At 36.7% G+C, this 16,686-nt stretch overlaps 2 protein-coding genes across 2 annotated transcripts; one reads left to right on the top strand and one right to left on the bottom strand.

Moving 5' to 3' along the window:
- Nucleotides 1-1,486: 1,486 nt before the first annotated feature.
- On the top strand, nt 1,487-6,853 carry LOC111466068 (zinc finger CCCH domain-containing protein 31-like). Its single transcript, XM_023110640.1, has 3 exons — nt 1,487-1,762; nt 4,626-4,683; nt 5,926-6,853. Exons 1-3 carry the CDS (start codon nt 1,693-1,695, stop codon nt 6,680-6,682), a joined length of 885 nt encoding a protein of 294 aa, XP_022966408.1. The 5' UTR covers nt 1,487-1,692; the 3' UTR covers nt 6,683-6,853.
- A 373-nt stretch (nt 6,854-7,226) lies between these two features.
- Nucleotides 7,227-15,385, bottom strand: LOC111465972 (TBCC domain-containing protein 1-like). Its single transcript, XM_023110487.1, has 9 exons — nt 14,818-15,385; nt 13,735-13,875; nt 12,361-12,732; nt 11,265-11,369; nt 10,141-10,281; nt 9,853-10,056; nt 8,992-9,084; nt 8,765-8,876; nt 7,227-7,577 (listed from the first exon to the last, which is right to left on the bottom strand). Exons 1-9 carry the CDS (start codon nt 15,313-15,315, stop codon nt 7,534-7,536), a joined length of 1,710 nt encoding a protein of 569 aa, XP_022966255.1. The 5' UTR covers nt 15,316-15,385; the 3' UTR covers nt 7,227-7,533.
- Between the last annotated feature and the right edge of the window lie 1,301 nt (nt 15,386-16,686).

The raw sequence follows: 16,686 nt of genomic DNA, 5'->3' as shown, positions 1-16,686 counted from the left end.
CATGTTGTTCAAAATTACATTAATAGCCTTGAATTACAAATAAAAATAATTCTAAATATTCATTGGACATATCTCGATAATACTTATAGACTCTAGAATGACAAGCAAGTGAAAAGGAATACTAACCGTCGACTTTTTCCCATTAAATTTAACCCTTTGTCTCTCGTTTTACTTTGAAGATCTATATTACTCTGTGAGTTGAACTGCATCGAGAGGATCTACGAGTTCATATAAGATGGAGTACATAGACTCTATCTCGATATTAATGACTTTGACCTATTTATTTTTGTCGTCGTTCTTCGTTACTACTTTGAGGGTAACAAAGCAACTCACATCCCAATCATGTAAAATTGATAGAATAAGAAAAAGAGTAGAGATTAGAGAGTTCTCGAGATTTGTTCTGTTCTTCAACGTAAGTTCCCTTCCTTTGAGATCTCACATCCACCTTCTTGCCTTAATCTATTATTTTTTGTCTTCTCTTCCTTCTGATGTCAACCACAACTAATTTAGGGTTCTTCTTATTCCTTTCAGGTTTCACAGCAACCGAATCAATATCAGGGTCAGCAATTTGTTTCCAAATTTGCCAGTAGGGTTGTTTCTAGATTCTGAATCGAGGGTCCCCCTATATCTGGAGCGAACTCCAGGCAAATATCAAGCGATCCTCCTTTCATCACAGAGGGGCAGGTGGCTCGAGAATGACGATAGGTCCCTTTTCCCGACAACAGATCAAGACAAAAGGTAGAAGGAGCTCTCGATTCCACAAGCAAGATTGATCATGTCAAGCTTGAATGATTCTAAACATGCAATCCAAACTACATATAATTGCAAAAAAACTTAGCAATTAACTAGAAGAAACCATAAATTCGAGTCTCTTTTACAAATACAACATACATGACTTTATGTAGTCTCAAAAGGAAACTCTTGACATTACACGACGCTTACCTCCCTTCACCACCCCATGGAGATGGTCCTACAGGGTTCATAACTACTCCTCTTACTACAGGACGCTTACCTAAACTTTTATGGTTTACCCTAGCATTCCCCACTTGTATGACTGCTGCTGAGCAATTTTTGGATATCAAACGAACCTCCCCAAAAGGTAATTTTAACGTGGCCGATTTCCCTTCTTTTGCAATCAGTTTCGCTACAGCACCTGCGGCTCTAGCTAATTGTCCCCCTCCCCAAGTGTGATTCGATGTGACCGTAATTAACCACCATGTAAATGTAACCTAAAATAAATAACAAATTCTAAAATGAAATTATGATCCACCCAAAATTTATGAGAATGCTCGATTCTTATTCATGTGACATGAACTGAAACATGTTTTGATAATTTTAACAGCATTTTCTTCGCATTTTTTTTTGTTGAAGTTTATATTACATGATTGATGTATTGGTTCATATTACAGATCGAACCGAACCAAATTCATGGCCCCAAAAAANAAAAAAAAAAAAAAAACCTTAGGGTTATTTTGTAGGACAACACCAAATATTCCTTCACCACCAGAAGTATAACCCTTGGCTTCTAGGGTTAGGGTTTTCACTTCTTCTTCTTCTTCTACTTCACCTTTTTCCCTTTTCAATTTCTTTTCTCCATTTCCCGCTTCTCTTTCTAATTACTGCAACTGCTGTTCCACTTCGTTGCTTTATTTTTCGATTTAATTTCTGGATCTCGATCTCTGTTTCTCTTCAATGGACATGCGTAAGCGGAGGCCTGAGCCTGCCTTCAATTCTAATGGTACCTTCAAGAAGCATAAGCAAGGTTCGTTTTTTTTTTCTTTTTTTTTTTTCTCTCTCTTTTTTCCGGGTTATTATACTTTTTTTTGAAGTGGATGTTCGATGCTCTGCCTCTTTCCTTTGTACAACTAGTTTGAATCTTCGTCTGGTTGCTTATGAGAGGGAGGAATTGAAGGGGAAATTTTGTGCTTAGTCAGTGTTTTATTTTATTCAATGTAGATGGAGTGGAAGGAATTTCACTTTCCTGATTTAATTCGTTTCTTTTCTGAAGCTAGAAATGTCGCTTTTGCTGTCTTTGTTGTTTTTCTTTGGATTTTTGAGTTGATTCAGAAGAGTTAGTGGCTATGTGTTCGAGACCCCTGATCTGATGGCTGGAATACTCTTTTAATAACTGCAATCTGCTCTTTGAAGATGGTTAGATTTGAATTCAAGTGAAATTGGAAAGGGGGTAATTGGAGGGCTTGTAGAACGGTGGCTGTTGGTGGTGAGATTTGGGACCATGTGAGGGGCTTGGTTTCCATTGTCATCCTTACAAAGTGTCCAGAATTGTATTATTATGGCTAGCTGTAGAGCCCTTTTCTTGATCTCCTGAACGGGCTTGGGATGATCATCATCCATCTTCTTGTCTGTTTCATCTTGTGCCATATGAAATGAACAATCTTTTTTTTTTTTTTTTTAATAAAAAAAATCGAAAACAATATCCTTAGTCTAAAGCTACAGAAGTTCACGAAAAAGAAACCAAATGGAATTAATGAAGTATTGCTGGAATTATGTGAGACATGCCCCCAAGGGAAAACTTTAATTTGGGTAATTGGAAGAAAATATCCTCAATTGTTCCAAAATTAATCTTTTTATGCTCATCTTTTCTGGTGATTAGGTAGTTCTACAATGCATGTTCTTCAATGGGAATCAAGCAACCAATGAAGCCATTTAATTTTAGATCATTCTCTCTCTGTCTTTTTTAAATGTTCCTGAATTCTGGAAGAATGCCAGTTTATCTTTCTTTTTGTGCTTTGAAGGATTAGTTCCTCTGATTGTGCCCCCATGGAAGTTTTCAAGTCTGAGATCAACTCAAGGAATTTGGCCATCTAGCTGACATCTTGATGGGAACTAATTATACTGAAGTTAACTGAACCCTTTTGGACTATTCACAGCTTTTTTAGTTTATAACCTTCAACTCTCTCAATAACATTGTTTTAGAATTCTTTGCTTTAGATACTCGTGAAGGGGTAAGCACAAGTAACTATGTCGAGATTTAGCTGCACAGCCTAACGTTGAGTAGCTTGACCATACTGTGGTTCTCCATCACTTCTAATTTAAGCTATGCTGATGTGGTTAATTGTTACTGCATAAACCCACCACTAGCAGATATTGTCCTCTTTGGACTTTCCTTTCAAGGTTTTAAAATGCGTTTGTTAGGGAGAGGTTTCCACACCCTTATAAAGAATGCTTTGTTCCCCTCTCCAATCGATGTGGGATCTCACAATCCACCCTTTTTGGGGCCAGCGTCCTTGCTGGCACACCGCCAGGTGTCTGGCTATGATACCATTTGTAATAGCCCAAATCCACTACCAGCAGATATTGTCCACTTTGGGCTTTCCCTTCCAGACTTCCCCTCAAGGTTTTAAAACGCGTCTGCTAGGGAGAGATTTCCACACCCTTGTAAAGAATGTTTCATTTCCCTCTCCAACCGATGTGGGATCTCACATTAACAACATTTAGGTCCAAAACTAACTAATCTGTCTCAGTAATGACAGCTATTTTATTTAGATTTCCCCTTTTTGGGCAAGAAATGGTAATGACATTAACGTAATTGTAAGTTGCTATCAGCGGTTTGATCTCTCTCCACTTTTAATACCTCTTAATAAACCTTTACTGAATTATCCAGTAGTTTGTTGAGAATGTTGATGATAAACAAAGAATTAGAAAGGGAAACCCTTGCCGAACACCTCTTGATGCAACTATTCTCCTCCTTGGACTAGAATCTAGAATTGCTAATGTAGCCTTGAATCCAATTTCTCCATTAATTGTGAATTTGAAATCGTCGTAAAAAATGTCCAATCAATTTAACTCCTGTAGTTTTATTTTATGTTCTGCTGAAATTCATATTCTCTATTTTGGGCTTTTAAGTTCAGTGATACGTTATTTTATCCTTTATTCTTGAGTTCAACATTCAAGCCTTTTATTATGAAATAGCACGTAGTTTTTAAAGCTCTGGGCTTGTTGTAACTTAGAAATACCGGTTGCCATTCATCAAGGTCGATCGTCAGTTACTTTGTCATTCGGTGACTAGCTCCTCAGCCTTCCGGCATATTTGAGTGGTATACACTTTTTTGGAATATGAGCTGAATATCTGTTTGAAGAATTATGACTTAAATAACAATTCCTCAATATCTTGAGTTTATTTAACAATTCCTCAATATCTTGAGTTTATTTACTGCGTTTTTCTTTCTTTAAGCAGTGAGTGATGGAAACAATTATTTTTTTTTATATTAATATATCTATGTGCAAGGTACACATTAGATCATAAGAAAAGTTAAAATTGTTCTGGCAATAGGTTTATTGTATCCTTAGGTCATTTATCAGGGCTATAATGAAGGCTTGGAGGCTCAAATATTATCCTTCCATTGATGAGATTCGGTTCTAGGAAGGGGTTTATTTTTAAATTACTTTTTTGGGTCTTGGGATTTCATCACGATTCAACAAGAAACTGTTGAAGTGACCAAATTCATATATTAAGAAATTACTCTACAGTAACAGAAAGCTACAAACTATTTAGTAATATTTTAGTTGCCTAAATAATTCTAGTGTGAAGATATATTGAAGTATTAGAGTAAAAAATCTTAACAATTTGTAACTGAGAAAGAATAATTAATGTTTTGCAACAGAACTGGAGCCCTTATCAACTGTAGGGAGCAAATCGAAGCCATGCACCAAGTTTTTCAGGTTCACATCTTACCTACCTAAATAAATATTTGAACTGCATATTATCTCTCCTAATGATTTAAACCTCCTGTAAGAATTTAATTGATCGTGAATTACAAAATAAAGGCGAGTAATTGCGCTTCTGAAAACTGGGAATACAGGTATAAATTATTACTCTAAGCCTTCAACGAAGTAAATAATTGATTTAAAAACTGAACATATTATGAGTTTAGAAGTTTAGAAATTTAAACTTTGCTCAATTGCTACCGAACTCAGAGTCTCTCTCTCTGTTATTTTGCACTGCACATGACAAACAATCGCATTCTCATTGGTTAAAACTTAGTTAGTTTGATCCATTTTATGATCTGAGTTCAATTTGGCTACGTTGTATCCTATTGATGTTGAGTCATTCTATGGATCACGTAGATGTCAATTTCTTGTCTTGGTATTTGTTTGTTGGCAATTCATTTCCTTCAATCCTTCGATTCTCCTCTATAAATTATTGTAACCATGCATCTTTATACTTCTAAAAAGGTGATCAACCACAACTTTATCTTGTCTCAGAAAGTTATTTTGTAATTGTTCGTGACGATATTTTAAGTGCCTAAAGGTTTGAATTCTTTGATGGGTTAGTTCACTTGTTTGGCAGGGTAAATTTTCTACAGAATAGAAAAGGGGAGAAAATAGAAATTGTATTTTATTGTTTTTATGTTTTGTTACTGTTTGTATGATCATTAGTCATCGTATGAGATATCTTAATTAAATATGTCCTATAATTAAATTACCTCAAGAGAAGAAATGAATGAAAATACAAAAACGAATATATTTCTCTGAAACATTTTTTAAATGAAAAAGAAGAGAGCGGTTTTATATTATTGATTTAGAGAACAATTTCTATAATAGTTTTGTAGAATATTCACCTGAAAGGGCCCTTGGGGGAGATTGATTGGAGAGGGGATTGATATATTTGCAAGTTCGTTCTTGTGGGGCTGCTGTTTTTATAGTTTCCTTCTTTGTTTTGTCTTTTTTTCTTGAAAAGAAAGCTAATTTTCAAAGTAACCCAAATATCTAATAGATTTTCAATTTTGATTGACAATTTCCCTTATTTGTATGCTGTATGTACTGTCTACAGAATAGTCTGTGTTTAGATTTATGATTTTCCGAGGAAGGACTGTATTTGTTCTTGTTTTGCTTGTGTTTTGCTCGTGTTTTGTGTCTTGGTTTGGTTGATCTTATAGGTGTGTTTATCTTCCTGGATTTCAGTACTGCTGGGTGTCCGTTTGGTGAAAGCTGCCATTTCTTGCATCACGTTCCTGGTGGTTATAATGTTGTGGCTCAAATGATGAATCTCCCACCTGTTGGTTCTCACCCGTCCAGAAATATGGCTGCCCCGCCTTTGGTCACCAACGGCGGGTCCTCTGCTCCGTCCCAAGTCAAAACTCGCATGTGCAATAAGTACAACACTGCCGAAGGCTGCAAGTTTGGCGATAAATGCAACTTTGCTCATGGAGAGTGGGAACTTGGGAGGCCTCCATCTCACGATAATCCCCATTCTATGGGAGGACATATGGTTGGTCGAATGGGTGGCCGAATGGACCTGCCACAACCAGGTCCTGCTGCAAGCTTTGGTGCTTCAGCTACAGCGAAAATCAGTATAGATGCCTCCCTTGCAGGAGCAATCATCGGCAAGGGTGGGATTAACTCGAAACAGATTTGTCGCCAAACGGGTGCCAAACTCTCCATCAGGGACCACGAATCAGACACAAATCTCAGAAACATAGAACTGGAGGGTACTTTTGAGCAAATTAACGAAGCAAGTGCAATGGTGAGAGAGCTTATTATCACAGTATCGATGGCAGGACCCGGCAAAGCCCCCGGCGCGATGGGAGGAGGTCCTGCTCCTTCAGGTAGCAACTATAAAACAAAGATGTGTGATAATTTTGCAAAAGGTTCTTGTACTTTTGGTGAGAGATGCCATTTTGCACACGGGGCGGCCGAGTTACGCAAGTCTGGAGTATGATCATGTGCCTGATTTTGTGTAGTTTTAATTAAAAGAAAGTTTTTGTTTCAAAGCATGTGATCAACACGAGTGCGATATTGAAGTCGGGTAGGGTTCTTGTTCTTTATGTTGTAGCTTTATGAGCATCTCTTGTTATTCCTTGATTAGAAGATAACTGAAGATAATTAAGTTCTCGAGTTTTTTATCCAAGAGTTTTTTTTTTTTTTGTTAAGTCTTGAAACACAACTACATCTTTCATAAGCACTCAGCATCTTGTCACTTCGTCTAAACACTTGGTTGAATGAATTAATTTATGCATATGATGAAGGGAATGATACATTATCACGCAAGAAATATTAAGAATCAAGCTAAGGAATTAGAAAGAGAGAACAAACACTACCTTACATTCGAGAGCTAAATGCTTTCTACATTAAATTTTTGGTTCCATCAAAACCCACAATTACAACTCAAAATTTCATTGGATTTTGAGAGGGGAAAAAACTGACATGGAAGGAGAACTCGATCATTCCACAAAACAAAACTCAACTGTTAGCTTTAAAAATCAACAAGGCCCTGAAGGAAGCATGGGATAAATAAAAATATTACAGAGACATTATTCGTTTCTTTTCCGCCACAAGAATTACAATGAGATTAGCTAATACTCTTTTTTTGTTTTCCTTTTCTGATTCTACCGCCACGTGCAGAGGGTTACCTCTCAGCTACTCATAGCAAGTAGAGTACCAAAACGGAATTGGCGAAAACTACTAGTTGACAATTGAATTAAGAAACAAGAAAAAAAAAAAAAAAAATGCTTTTCCTGCTTTACCATCATATTTGACTGTAAGACCCACCACCTTTTTGGTCTTAATTAATCATTCACCTTGCAAGCAGTAAAGCTGACGAATGTTTCCTGAAGCTGCAACCAAAATAATCCATTTAAACATCATGTTGAACTAACAAACATGCAAAACACATTACAGGTTAAGGAGAGAAGTCTGATTCGTATCTAAATTTATACAAAAGAACCTTGGATTTGATAAACGTCTGTAGTGCTAGTAAGCTAAGCTATACAAGAAACCTTGGATTCGATAAGATCTGTTTGATACTGAGTTCCAACTAAAAGGGAAATGGAAACTACGCTTTTGTACATGGCACCACGGACCATCAAAGCTAGAAGAAATGAAGATATTACTGATTCTAGAGGACCACAAGGAGCAAAGTCATTGCGGGTAACATGCCAAAGAAGGATCAATGCATGTGAATGTCCCAACCGTAGGGGTATCCCCCCTTGCTTGGAAGAATGAAATTCAGGACCCATATAGAGAAATGTTGGTCAATTAAATTGTTCAATCTAGACAAAGGTATTTTTCTAGCTTAGTTGGTGAAAGACAAGGTTGGGAACTGGAGATTTGGAATGGTTCATCATTGGATGATTTGTGACTATTCCAGACTAGTTTTCAATTACTATCATTAATTGGGCAAAGGTCAATTGAATATTTGAGACTTCATTTCAAAGGAGGGTGTGTGGGCACATCCTTCAAATGCCAACGCTATGTAACATGCCCAACACCTTCCACACGTTCGAGATACATTTTTGCTTTTATGAAATATGTGAATTCAAAATAAAAAATACAAAAGGTAAATCCACTAAAAAAACATTAAAAAAAAAAAAAAAAAACACAATTGCAGTGGGTGAGCATGAACAAAACGAGGGTGGTGGTGTAGTGGTTGTTGCTTCTTCGTGAATTGCAGAAGCTGAAAAATAGTTAGGGTTTTTAGTTTTGTATGTTTTTAAAGTTTATATTTGTTTAAAAGTTAAAATTAGATAGCTTTAAACTTGGGCTCAAAATAAATGGCTTGGGCTTTTCTCTTTTGTTAAAAATTTATCCCAACGTGCAAACACATGTATCCTTCACGTGTCCAACATGTACAAACACTCCCTGAAACTGGCTATTCATCATTTTATACCTATGAACATTCAAGCCAACTTAGGCATTGATCAGTAGTCATTCTTTGCGGTAAAAAAGAAGTCAAATGGACCATTATCAATCATGTCTTTGATGTATTGATAGAGTACGTGCAAAGAAAAGAGAAGATCGTTACCATATAGCCAGTCTTTGAAGTATACATGAAGTGCAGATGACAATTCTCGTTTGCGGTTCTCTTCAAGTGGGGTTTCTCTCAGTATTTGATTTACTTCTTCTAAAGTCTTTTGCTGAGAGTAAAAAAAAAACATATAATCAGTCCATTACATGAGGTAATTGAAACCAACAAACATGCACATGCCAACGCAAGCTTAAATCTAATCAACAAGATTTGTTGGGACATACATTCCTCTCGAGAGATGCAGAATAGGCTTCTGGTAATGGGAATGGATTGCAGTGAGTAGATCCAAGAAATTCACCAGAAACCCAGTTCGGAATCTGCAATAGATGACAGAGCACCACAAAACAAAATGTAAACAATCTTTTCCATCCATACAAAATAGTGCAGAAATCCACGTGCCAGAAATGAAATTAAAATCCGTAAACTAGGCAATACAAATTTGAATCTCAACTTACTAACTCTAGTGGCTGCGTCATAAGGTGAAAACAAAATCTTTGTATTCTGGCTGTTTTTTAATGATAGGAAACACATGATTTAATAAATCAAAAGAGAGAGGAAATACAAAAAAGGAGATGAGATATCCACAATCAGCCAAGGGGACAACAAAAAGGACTCCCAATTGGTATATATTTGCATCAAACAATAAATTACAAAAGTCAACATGATGAAGTGAGCACCAAAAATTGATCCTAAAAATCCTAAAGACAAGAGCCACTTCATTGAAGCATGCCATGTTTCTTTCATACCAAAATATCCATAAAAGAGCCATCACTTAATTATATCCAATCAATTGATAAACAGTACTTTTAGAGGATGAGAGGAACACTAGTGTTGTCTAGTCTCCTCTCTTTAGACACCAGTAATGAAGTTGTTTTACAATTATTTTGTAGGTCATTTTTTACATGATTGGAATCCCTTTCTTTAGTACGGTCCTTTTTGTGGATTTGATTTTTTATGGATGCTCATGTATTTTCTTTCCATTTCTTTTTTAATGTAAGTTTGGTTCTCTATATATATATATACACAAGACAATTCCAATTAACGATTGCATAAAAAATTAAAAAAATACTTGCAGAAAAGCCTACCAAAAAATTTGTGAACTGGTCAGGATCCAGACACGTAGCAGACTCAGTTTGTACATCAGAGACACCTGCAGGATGAGATAATGAATCATGTGGATCTACCACTCCAAGGGCAAGTGGTTCATCCCATCTGTTCAAAGCTGCTTCAAGGCCAACTTCACTCATGTGGTCTCCCAATTGAGGGTAAAATGTATTATATGGTGCCACCTGCAATGGGATTTCAACTTTCCAATTTAATGATAATTTAAAACAATCCTAATTTCTAATGAACAAGATTAAATAACAACTCGCCTGCAACTTATGATTATCACCAACTATCAGCGGTCGTTGATTTACCCCCAAAAAGAACAAACACTCTCGACAGTTTGCAATGCAGACTCTTTTCGAAACTGTAACTAAATGAACTCGCTCACAATGTTCAACTCTTACAGCCTGAAAAAGGAACATAACATATTTAAGAGAGACTGGGTTTTTTTAATATAAGGGAAACAATTTTATTAATAAATGAAATAAAATAGTGTAAACTACAACACAAGGTTGGATTTTTTTTTTTTTGTCGTGGTTCATGGGAGATCAACAATACAAAATAGTGCCGAAAGATCCCGTCATGGAAATGTGAACCAAAAGATAACATAAAAATGATGGATAATACTATTTTGAACACTTCAAATCCCGATCCTCTCATAAAATATCCCATCCACATTCCTTAATCTTTTAATTACTCTTCCAAGTGTGCATCATTATGTCCTTTATGATTAATAGCAACTAAAGGTTTCCTTGATGATAGAAAGATGAAAAGTAGCCTTATCAAGTTTGGTCGACTGATAGAGGGGTATATCTTGTTAGTCGAACAAGATCAAGAGTTCAATAGTGATCAACATCAAAGTATATCCCATAATGAAATCCATGGTTGTGCTCTATCTGGATGTGGCATTGGCCTTGATAAGATAAAGCTCTCGTTACAAGACAAAGGTAAACAGACGACTGACTACTCAAGAGGACACTCAAGTGGTACTTTGATCAAAGGGAGGATTGTAAAGAGCGCAAATAAAAGCTCACATTAACTAGACAAATGAGAGGTTCATGGAATATAAGTGAATATAATTACACCTTTTGAGTGAAACCAAAAACAAAATGACAAGGGATTACGCACAAAGTGAACAATATCATACGATTGTAGAGAAAAAGTAAGTTCCCTTCTTTGCACAGAAGTTATGTCAAATTCACCCTAAATAGAAGCTAAATGTCATACGCACACTACTCAGCAAGAACATAAGCAAATTCAAACCAACAAAATATATTTGGTTCCTGTTCCATTAATGAAAACAATGTATAGCTCTCCACCTAAAATATTGCATACACAATCAATAAACAGCAGCCATTAGCAAAATGCAATTATTATTGTTAATTATTACCTTTCCAACCGCTCCAAGAACAATGGTAGTATCAGAACACCCGTATATTGTAGCATATCTCAGAGGTGCTAATATGTAAATGACAGATTCGTGACAGTTGAGCACCTGCAGCCACAAATAAAATATTAAAACATAATGTCCAATTTCACATAGCACTTAACAATTAAGAAGAAGCATAACTCTATTAAATCAAACTTAAGAAATAATGTCCAATTTCACAAAGCACTTGACAGATAAGAAGATGCACAACTCTACTGGATCAAACTGAACTTCAAACTCAAATAGGCAGGACCAAATGAAGTCAAACAATCATTCTCAATCATGTGTAAAACAAATAAAGATGATCGTCATATTACTTCAAATCAACAAAGATAGAGACTAGCTCATTTAGGTAAGCTACAAATTAGTCACAAGAACTTGTGAAGAAACCCCAAGGGTGTTTGATGTTTTTTATATATATTTGAGGATGTCCAGGCCCCCTTGCGCACAATTTTACTGATCTCACAAGAAAAACATCGACCCCACCATATTGTGTTACTAAAAAAACCTCATAGAATATTAAATCATAAGTGACCACTTTGGTTTAAACTCATACCCTTTAAGCCATTTATTATTCTCATGACTCTAATTGACCATTGGGATAACCCCATGGTAGTTGGGTTTTTTATGACCATAAAGAAATAGATGAAAGAAAAAGCACTTAACATATAGCTAAAACTTACAACTGATATCAAATCCGGGGACAACTCCTAGGTAAAAACAAAATATTAACATGACCAACTTCAAGATCTTTTCCTTCTACTCTATCTTTCATTGCCTCCATGAGGTTAGGGTCAGAAATAAATTTTCCTTCAATCATTTCCAACATCATAAATACCTTGATTTCAATTAAATGTAAATTGGGCAAATTTTGGCCAGATTCTGAATTCACTTGTTGAACAAATCATAATCCATACGCTCAAAAGCAAAAGACACAACAGATCCAGGATCAATACTTAAGAAAAATAAAATGATAACCTTGCAATGCAGAAACTAAGCTTCTCTGAAGAATCACAGCAGATTATTACTATACAGTAGCAACAAAATGATGACAAACCTTCACAGAAGAACCTTTGAGATCAGACGCTTGCTTCACAAGCGAGGACTTAGAAATTCCCTCAATATAACTAGGACCCCTGGTGAAGCTAGTCTTATTGACTGAACTCGTGGATGCATCAGCCATAGCAATATCTGGGTCAGATGGTCCATTTTCTTTAAGAGAAGCTCTCTCAGAAATTTGTTCCAAGGCAGAAGCAATGTTTTGCAGAATCCAGTCCAACACTTGAGCTGCTGGCACAGGAGCGGCAGGCATATCAGGATCTGAGTTAGCAAAAAATGGAGCATGTTGGCTCAGTTGAATTCCATCAGAACCCTTATCACCAAATTGAACCAAAAATCCAAGGTGCTCAAATCTGTCCACAGATAAAACCTACGACATTGCATGCAGTTAGCAAAGACAAGATATTCTGAATCTTGTAAATAAAAGCAGAAGTTCATTATGGTAGATTATTTTCAAGTCAAACCAACCATGATGAACAGAAATTATAAGAACAAAAAAAAAAAAAAAAAAAAAAAAAAAAAAAAAAAAAAAAAAAAAAAAAAAAAAAAAAAAAAAAAATTCACCATGGTACAGATCTTCTAAGATTAATAGTGAGAAAACGACTAGTAAACAAGAATGTATCACAACTGGACAAGCCTGCAAATAGTGAAGCTTATTTGGTATGAATTCTAGTGTATATATCATCGTCTAAATCAGTTGGAATCAGCTATAATGTACTTTAGAACCTATACGAAAGCAAACTGCAAATAATACACAGGAGGACAAGTACAAAAATATTGATAGTCACAGTACAACCAAAAATCCAATTAATACTTAATATAGTTAAGCTTCAGCATAGTTTCAACACCGTATTTCCCCCCAACACCACTTCAGAATTTTGCTGAGAATTGAGAAATCCTAGGATAACCCAACAAAAAATTACAGCAGTCTTTCCGGCTCACAAGTGCGTGAGCTAAGACCAGCAAGTTACTGTATTGATGAGGCCACTCAAGAAGGAGCAGCATATTACATGCATGTCTGCAGAGGGAACAAAAGATTATATTTTTTTATCATAATGCCATAGCAGTAAAAAAAAAAAAACTGCATTGTGAAAGAATTAGATTACCATACTCCTTTCAATTTAGAGACAGCTTACATATTACAATACAGTTCTGTGCTCATTAGAGGAAATTGGATGAAAACCAAGACATAAAGTAAACTACATTGCATGCGAAGGGTTACAACGAATTTTTCATTATCAAACACCAGTGTTTATTTTTCTAATTTCTCCTGCTTCATCATAGTTGATTTCTCCTTTTAAAAAACAACAATGAAAAAACATTAAAAGAAGTAGAAAAAAGCTAAAGAGAGTAGTAGGCAAAAATTACTAACCAAAAGTTCCTCGCCTTCCCCCTCCACAGTCTCTGCCAATAGAGAGAGAATGTTGCTAATGTGCTTTTGTAAATATGATAATTGGTGAGCCTCTTCATCAGCCTGTGATGGCATGAGTCGACGGCTATTGCTGCGCACAAGCTGCAGTGTGATGGAAGAAGAAATTTGAGCTAACTTCAGCAGTAAGCTGATAATAAAGTGATTGATGTAAACATTACTGCCATACAGAAATAAAGAGATAATTCACAACAACGTGCAGGTACGATGAACCTGAATGGTAAAGCATATAAAAGTGAACAATCAACTTCCTCTGTTACTTCCACATCTAAATACCTGCTCGTATGCATAGAAAGAGAGAGAAAGCACTATTTCTACAATGCAGAAGTACTAATGTCAACAAGAAAAACTCTGCAGAACTAAGACAAACAAATGATACTAACAGAGCCCTGTCCAGAGAAACATTAATCAAGAAAACATCAGTGTCATTGTCGAAAAATTAAAGCCCATGGATCATGAAAGCCAAAACAAGGTCTACTTGATGGACCATCAATGGTTGAAAGCAAGCAATGAATTCTTTGTCCAGCCAACTAGTTAAACATAAGACCTACTTCAGAAAAATAAAAGAGAAATTCTAAGCCGACTGAAAAAATGAGGTCCAGTAAGAAAACAATTCTTATCTGTTATTTCCCAAATCATTGTTACTGGCATCAAACAAAACAGGTAATTCATAATTGACAGTCCTACGTACTCCGAGATTATAAAATAGAATGTTCATCCACTAAACTGAAGCTCTTAATTCTCAACACATAACAATTTAGTTTCGCATTATATGGAATTAGTTACCCTCATTCACAAAACTCGGCAATACAAATGCAGAAACTACGAAAAACGAAAGAACAAATCCTCATATTGAATAAACAATTGAACTCTCACCAACGAATTCATCAACATCCATTCAACAATCAGCAGAAAAACACACCAATGAGCAAACCAAAACAAGCCACTTCACCCCCAAGATCCATATAAACACCAAAACCCGAGAGCAGCATAATTAAAGATACCAAAAAAAAAAAAAAAATCGACCTGCAAGGGCGAAAGGGCAGACAAGTAGCCATCGAAAGCAGAAGTAGAAGGCCAGACATCGGCAACAGCAGCAGCATCCTTATGCGATCTCGGGAGCAGCCTCTTGTAGGAATGAATATAAAAGAAGAGGATGAGATCATGAACATCGACGCCAACAGAGTCAATCTCATCAGGGGAAGCATTGAGGAGGGGGTCGGAGGGGGAGTGGAGAACGGAAGCGATGGCGTCGAGGACAAGGCGAGCATGGTCAAGGGAGATCTGCAGGGATTCGGAAATGGCAGCGGAGTTGATACGGTGGGAAGGGGATGAGTGGAGGAGGAGCTTGTCCTTGAGCGGGATTAGGGTTTGGACGGGGTCGGAGAAGACGAGCTTGGGAATGGGGAGGAGGCCATATTCGAAGGGCTCGCGGCGGGGACGGATCAGAGAGATTGGATCATTTGGTGGCATTGTGGTGGAGGAAGAAGAAGGAGAGGGAGGTTGGTCAGTGGGTTCGGCCATGGCGATGGAGAGAGAAGGAGAGAGAGTGAAGCGCACAGAGCTTTGTGGAAATGGCAGATCCTGTGAGAGATGAATAACCCGCCAGAAGAGGGGATGGAATTGCCTGTGGATGGATCTATACTCTGCACACGTGGATTTATTAAATTATAAATTTAGTCCTTCCATTTTTTTTGTCCATTTATTTAATAATTCTACAATAATTTCCATTTTATTTGAATTTTAGATATGATAGAAACTTAAATTTTCAATTAATTTTTATTTGATGAACTTAGTTTTAAAAAAAAAAAATTAATCCAAATAAAGTCACAATCCAACATGAGATCCCAGTTGGTTGAAAAGGGGAACAAAATATTTTTTATAAACGTGTGAAAATCTTTCTCGAGTAAATGCGTTTTAAAATGTGAGACTAACGACGATACGTAACGGGGCAAAACAGACACTATCTGTGCTAGCGGTGAGCTTGAGCTATTAAAAATGGTATCAGAGCCAAACACTCGGCGGTGTGCTAGCGAAGATACTAGGCCCCCAAGGGGAAGATTGTGAGATTCCACATCGGATAGAAAGGGGAACAAAGCATTCCTTACAAGGGTGTGAAACCGTTTTCCGAGTAGACGCGTTTTAAAACTGTGAGGTTAACAACGATACGTAACGAGCCAAAACGGACAATATTTTCTAACGGTGAACTTGGGCTGTTACAGATAGTATCCAAAGCCCGACACTCGGAGGCATGCCAATGAGGATAATCTCACCAACTTGAATAAAAAAAAGTGAAGTTTGGCATTAATTAAACTTCGAAGTTGACTATTGAGTAATTCTACCTAATTTATGTTGATTCAAGTTAGGTTAGGAAAAGTTATGAAAATCCATAGAAAATAAAAGGAAATTAAAGATCTAATCGAAATATAAAGAAATGCTTGTGCATGCAATGAAAGGAGGACACTTGTCAGGCAAACAACGAGACATGTATCGTGCAAGGAGAGTAGGCGAGTGTCGGTGCCTAGCAAGGACACACATCGCTCCTGTAAAGGGTGACCTAATCCGCGATCCATGATCCATGACTCGCCTCTTTTCAAATCGCAACTCACTTTTAGACGAACCGGCCTAGTTTTGGTCATGCCAACGAGAATGTGTCATGTGTCAAATAGAGAGCACAAGTATCTTTCTTATAGGCACGTCTATACTCGAGTGGGAAGCCCTCCAGACACGTGAGTGCCACTTTTTGACCTGGTGGACCTCTATTTGTTAGTTTTTCACTCCTTCCAAGAGCATTTTAAGAAACTTTGGAGCTCCTAGCACATGGAAAAGTTACAAGGCACATGTCATTCATGTAAATAACCACTCGTACTTGTAGGGATTGCTAGGACGTGCTGG

Source organism: Cucurbita maxima, unplaced genomic scaffold (genome assembly GCF_002738345.1).
Source record: "Cucurbita maxima cultivar Rimu unplaced genomic scaffold, Cmax_1.0 Cma_Scf00030, whole genome shotgun sequence".
Taxonomy (NCBI): domain Eukaryota; kingdom Viridiplantae; phylum Streptophyta; class Magnoliopsida; order Cucurbitales; family Cucurbitaceae; genus Cucurbita; species Cucurbita maxima.
This window is presented reverse-complemented; position numbering and strand designations above follow the sequence as displayed.

Bases quoted from the DNA above. Each gene is read 5' to 3' on its own strand.
- LOC111466068 (XM_023110640.1), top strand. From the start codon at position 1,693: ATGGACATGCGTAAGCGGAGGCCTGAGCCTGCCTTCAATTCTAATGGT. The intron at 1,763-4,625 runs GTTCGTTTTTTT...GTTTTGCAACAG, and splicing joins CTTCAAGAAGCATAAGCAAG to AACTGGAGCCCTTATCAACT. The intron at 4,684-5,925 runs GTTCACATCTTA...CCTGGATTTCAG, and splicing joins CCATGCACCAAGTTTTTCAG to TACTGCTGGGTGTCCGTTTG.
- LOC111465972 (XM_023110487.1), bottom strand. From the start codon at position 15,315: ATGGCCGAACCCACTGACCAACCTCCCTCTCCTTCTTCTTCCTCCACC. The intron at 10,057-10,140 runs GCGAGTTGTTAT...ATCCCATTGCAG, and splicing joins GTGATAATCATAAGTTGCAG to GTGGCACCATATAATACATT. The intron at 9,085-9,852 runs GTAGGCTTTTCT...CATCTATTGCAG, and splicing joins ACCAGTTCACAAATTTTTTG to ATTCCGAACTGGGTTTCTGG.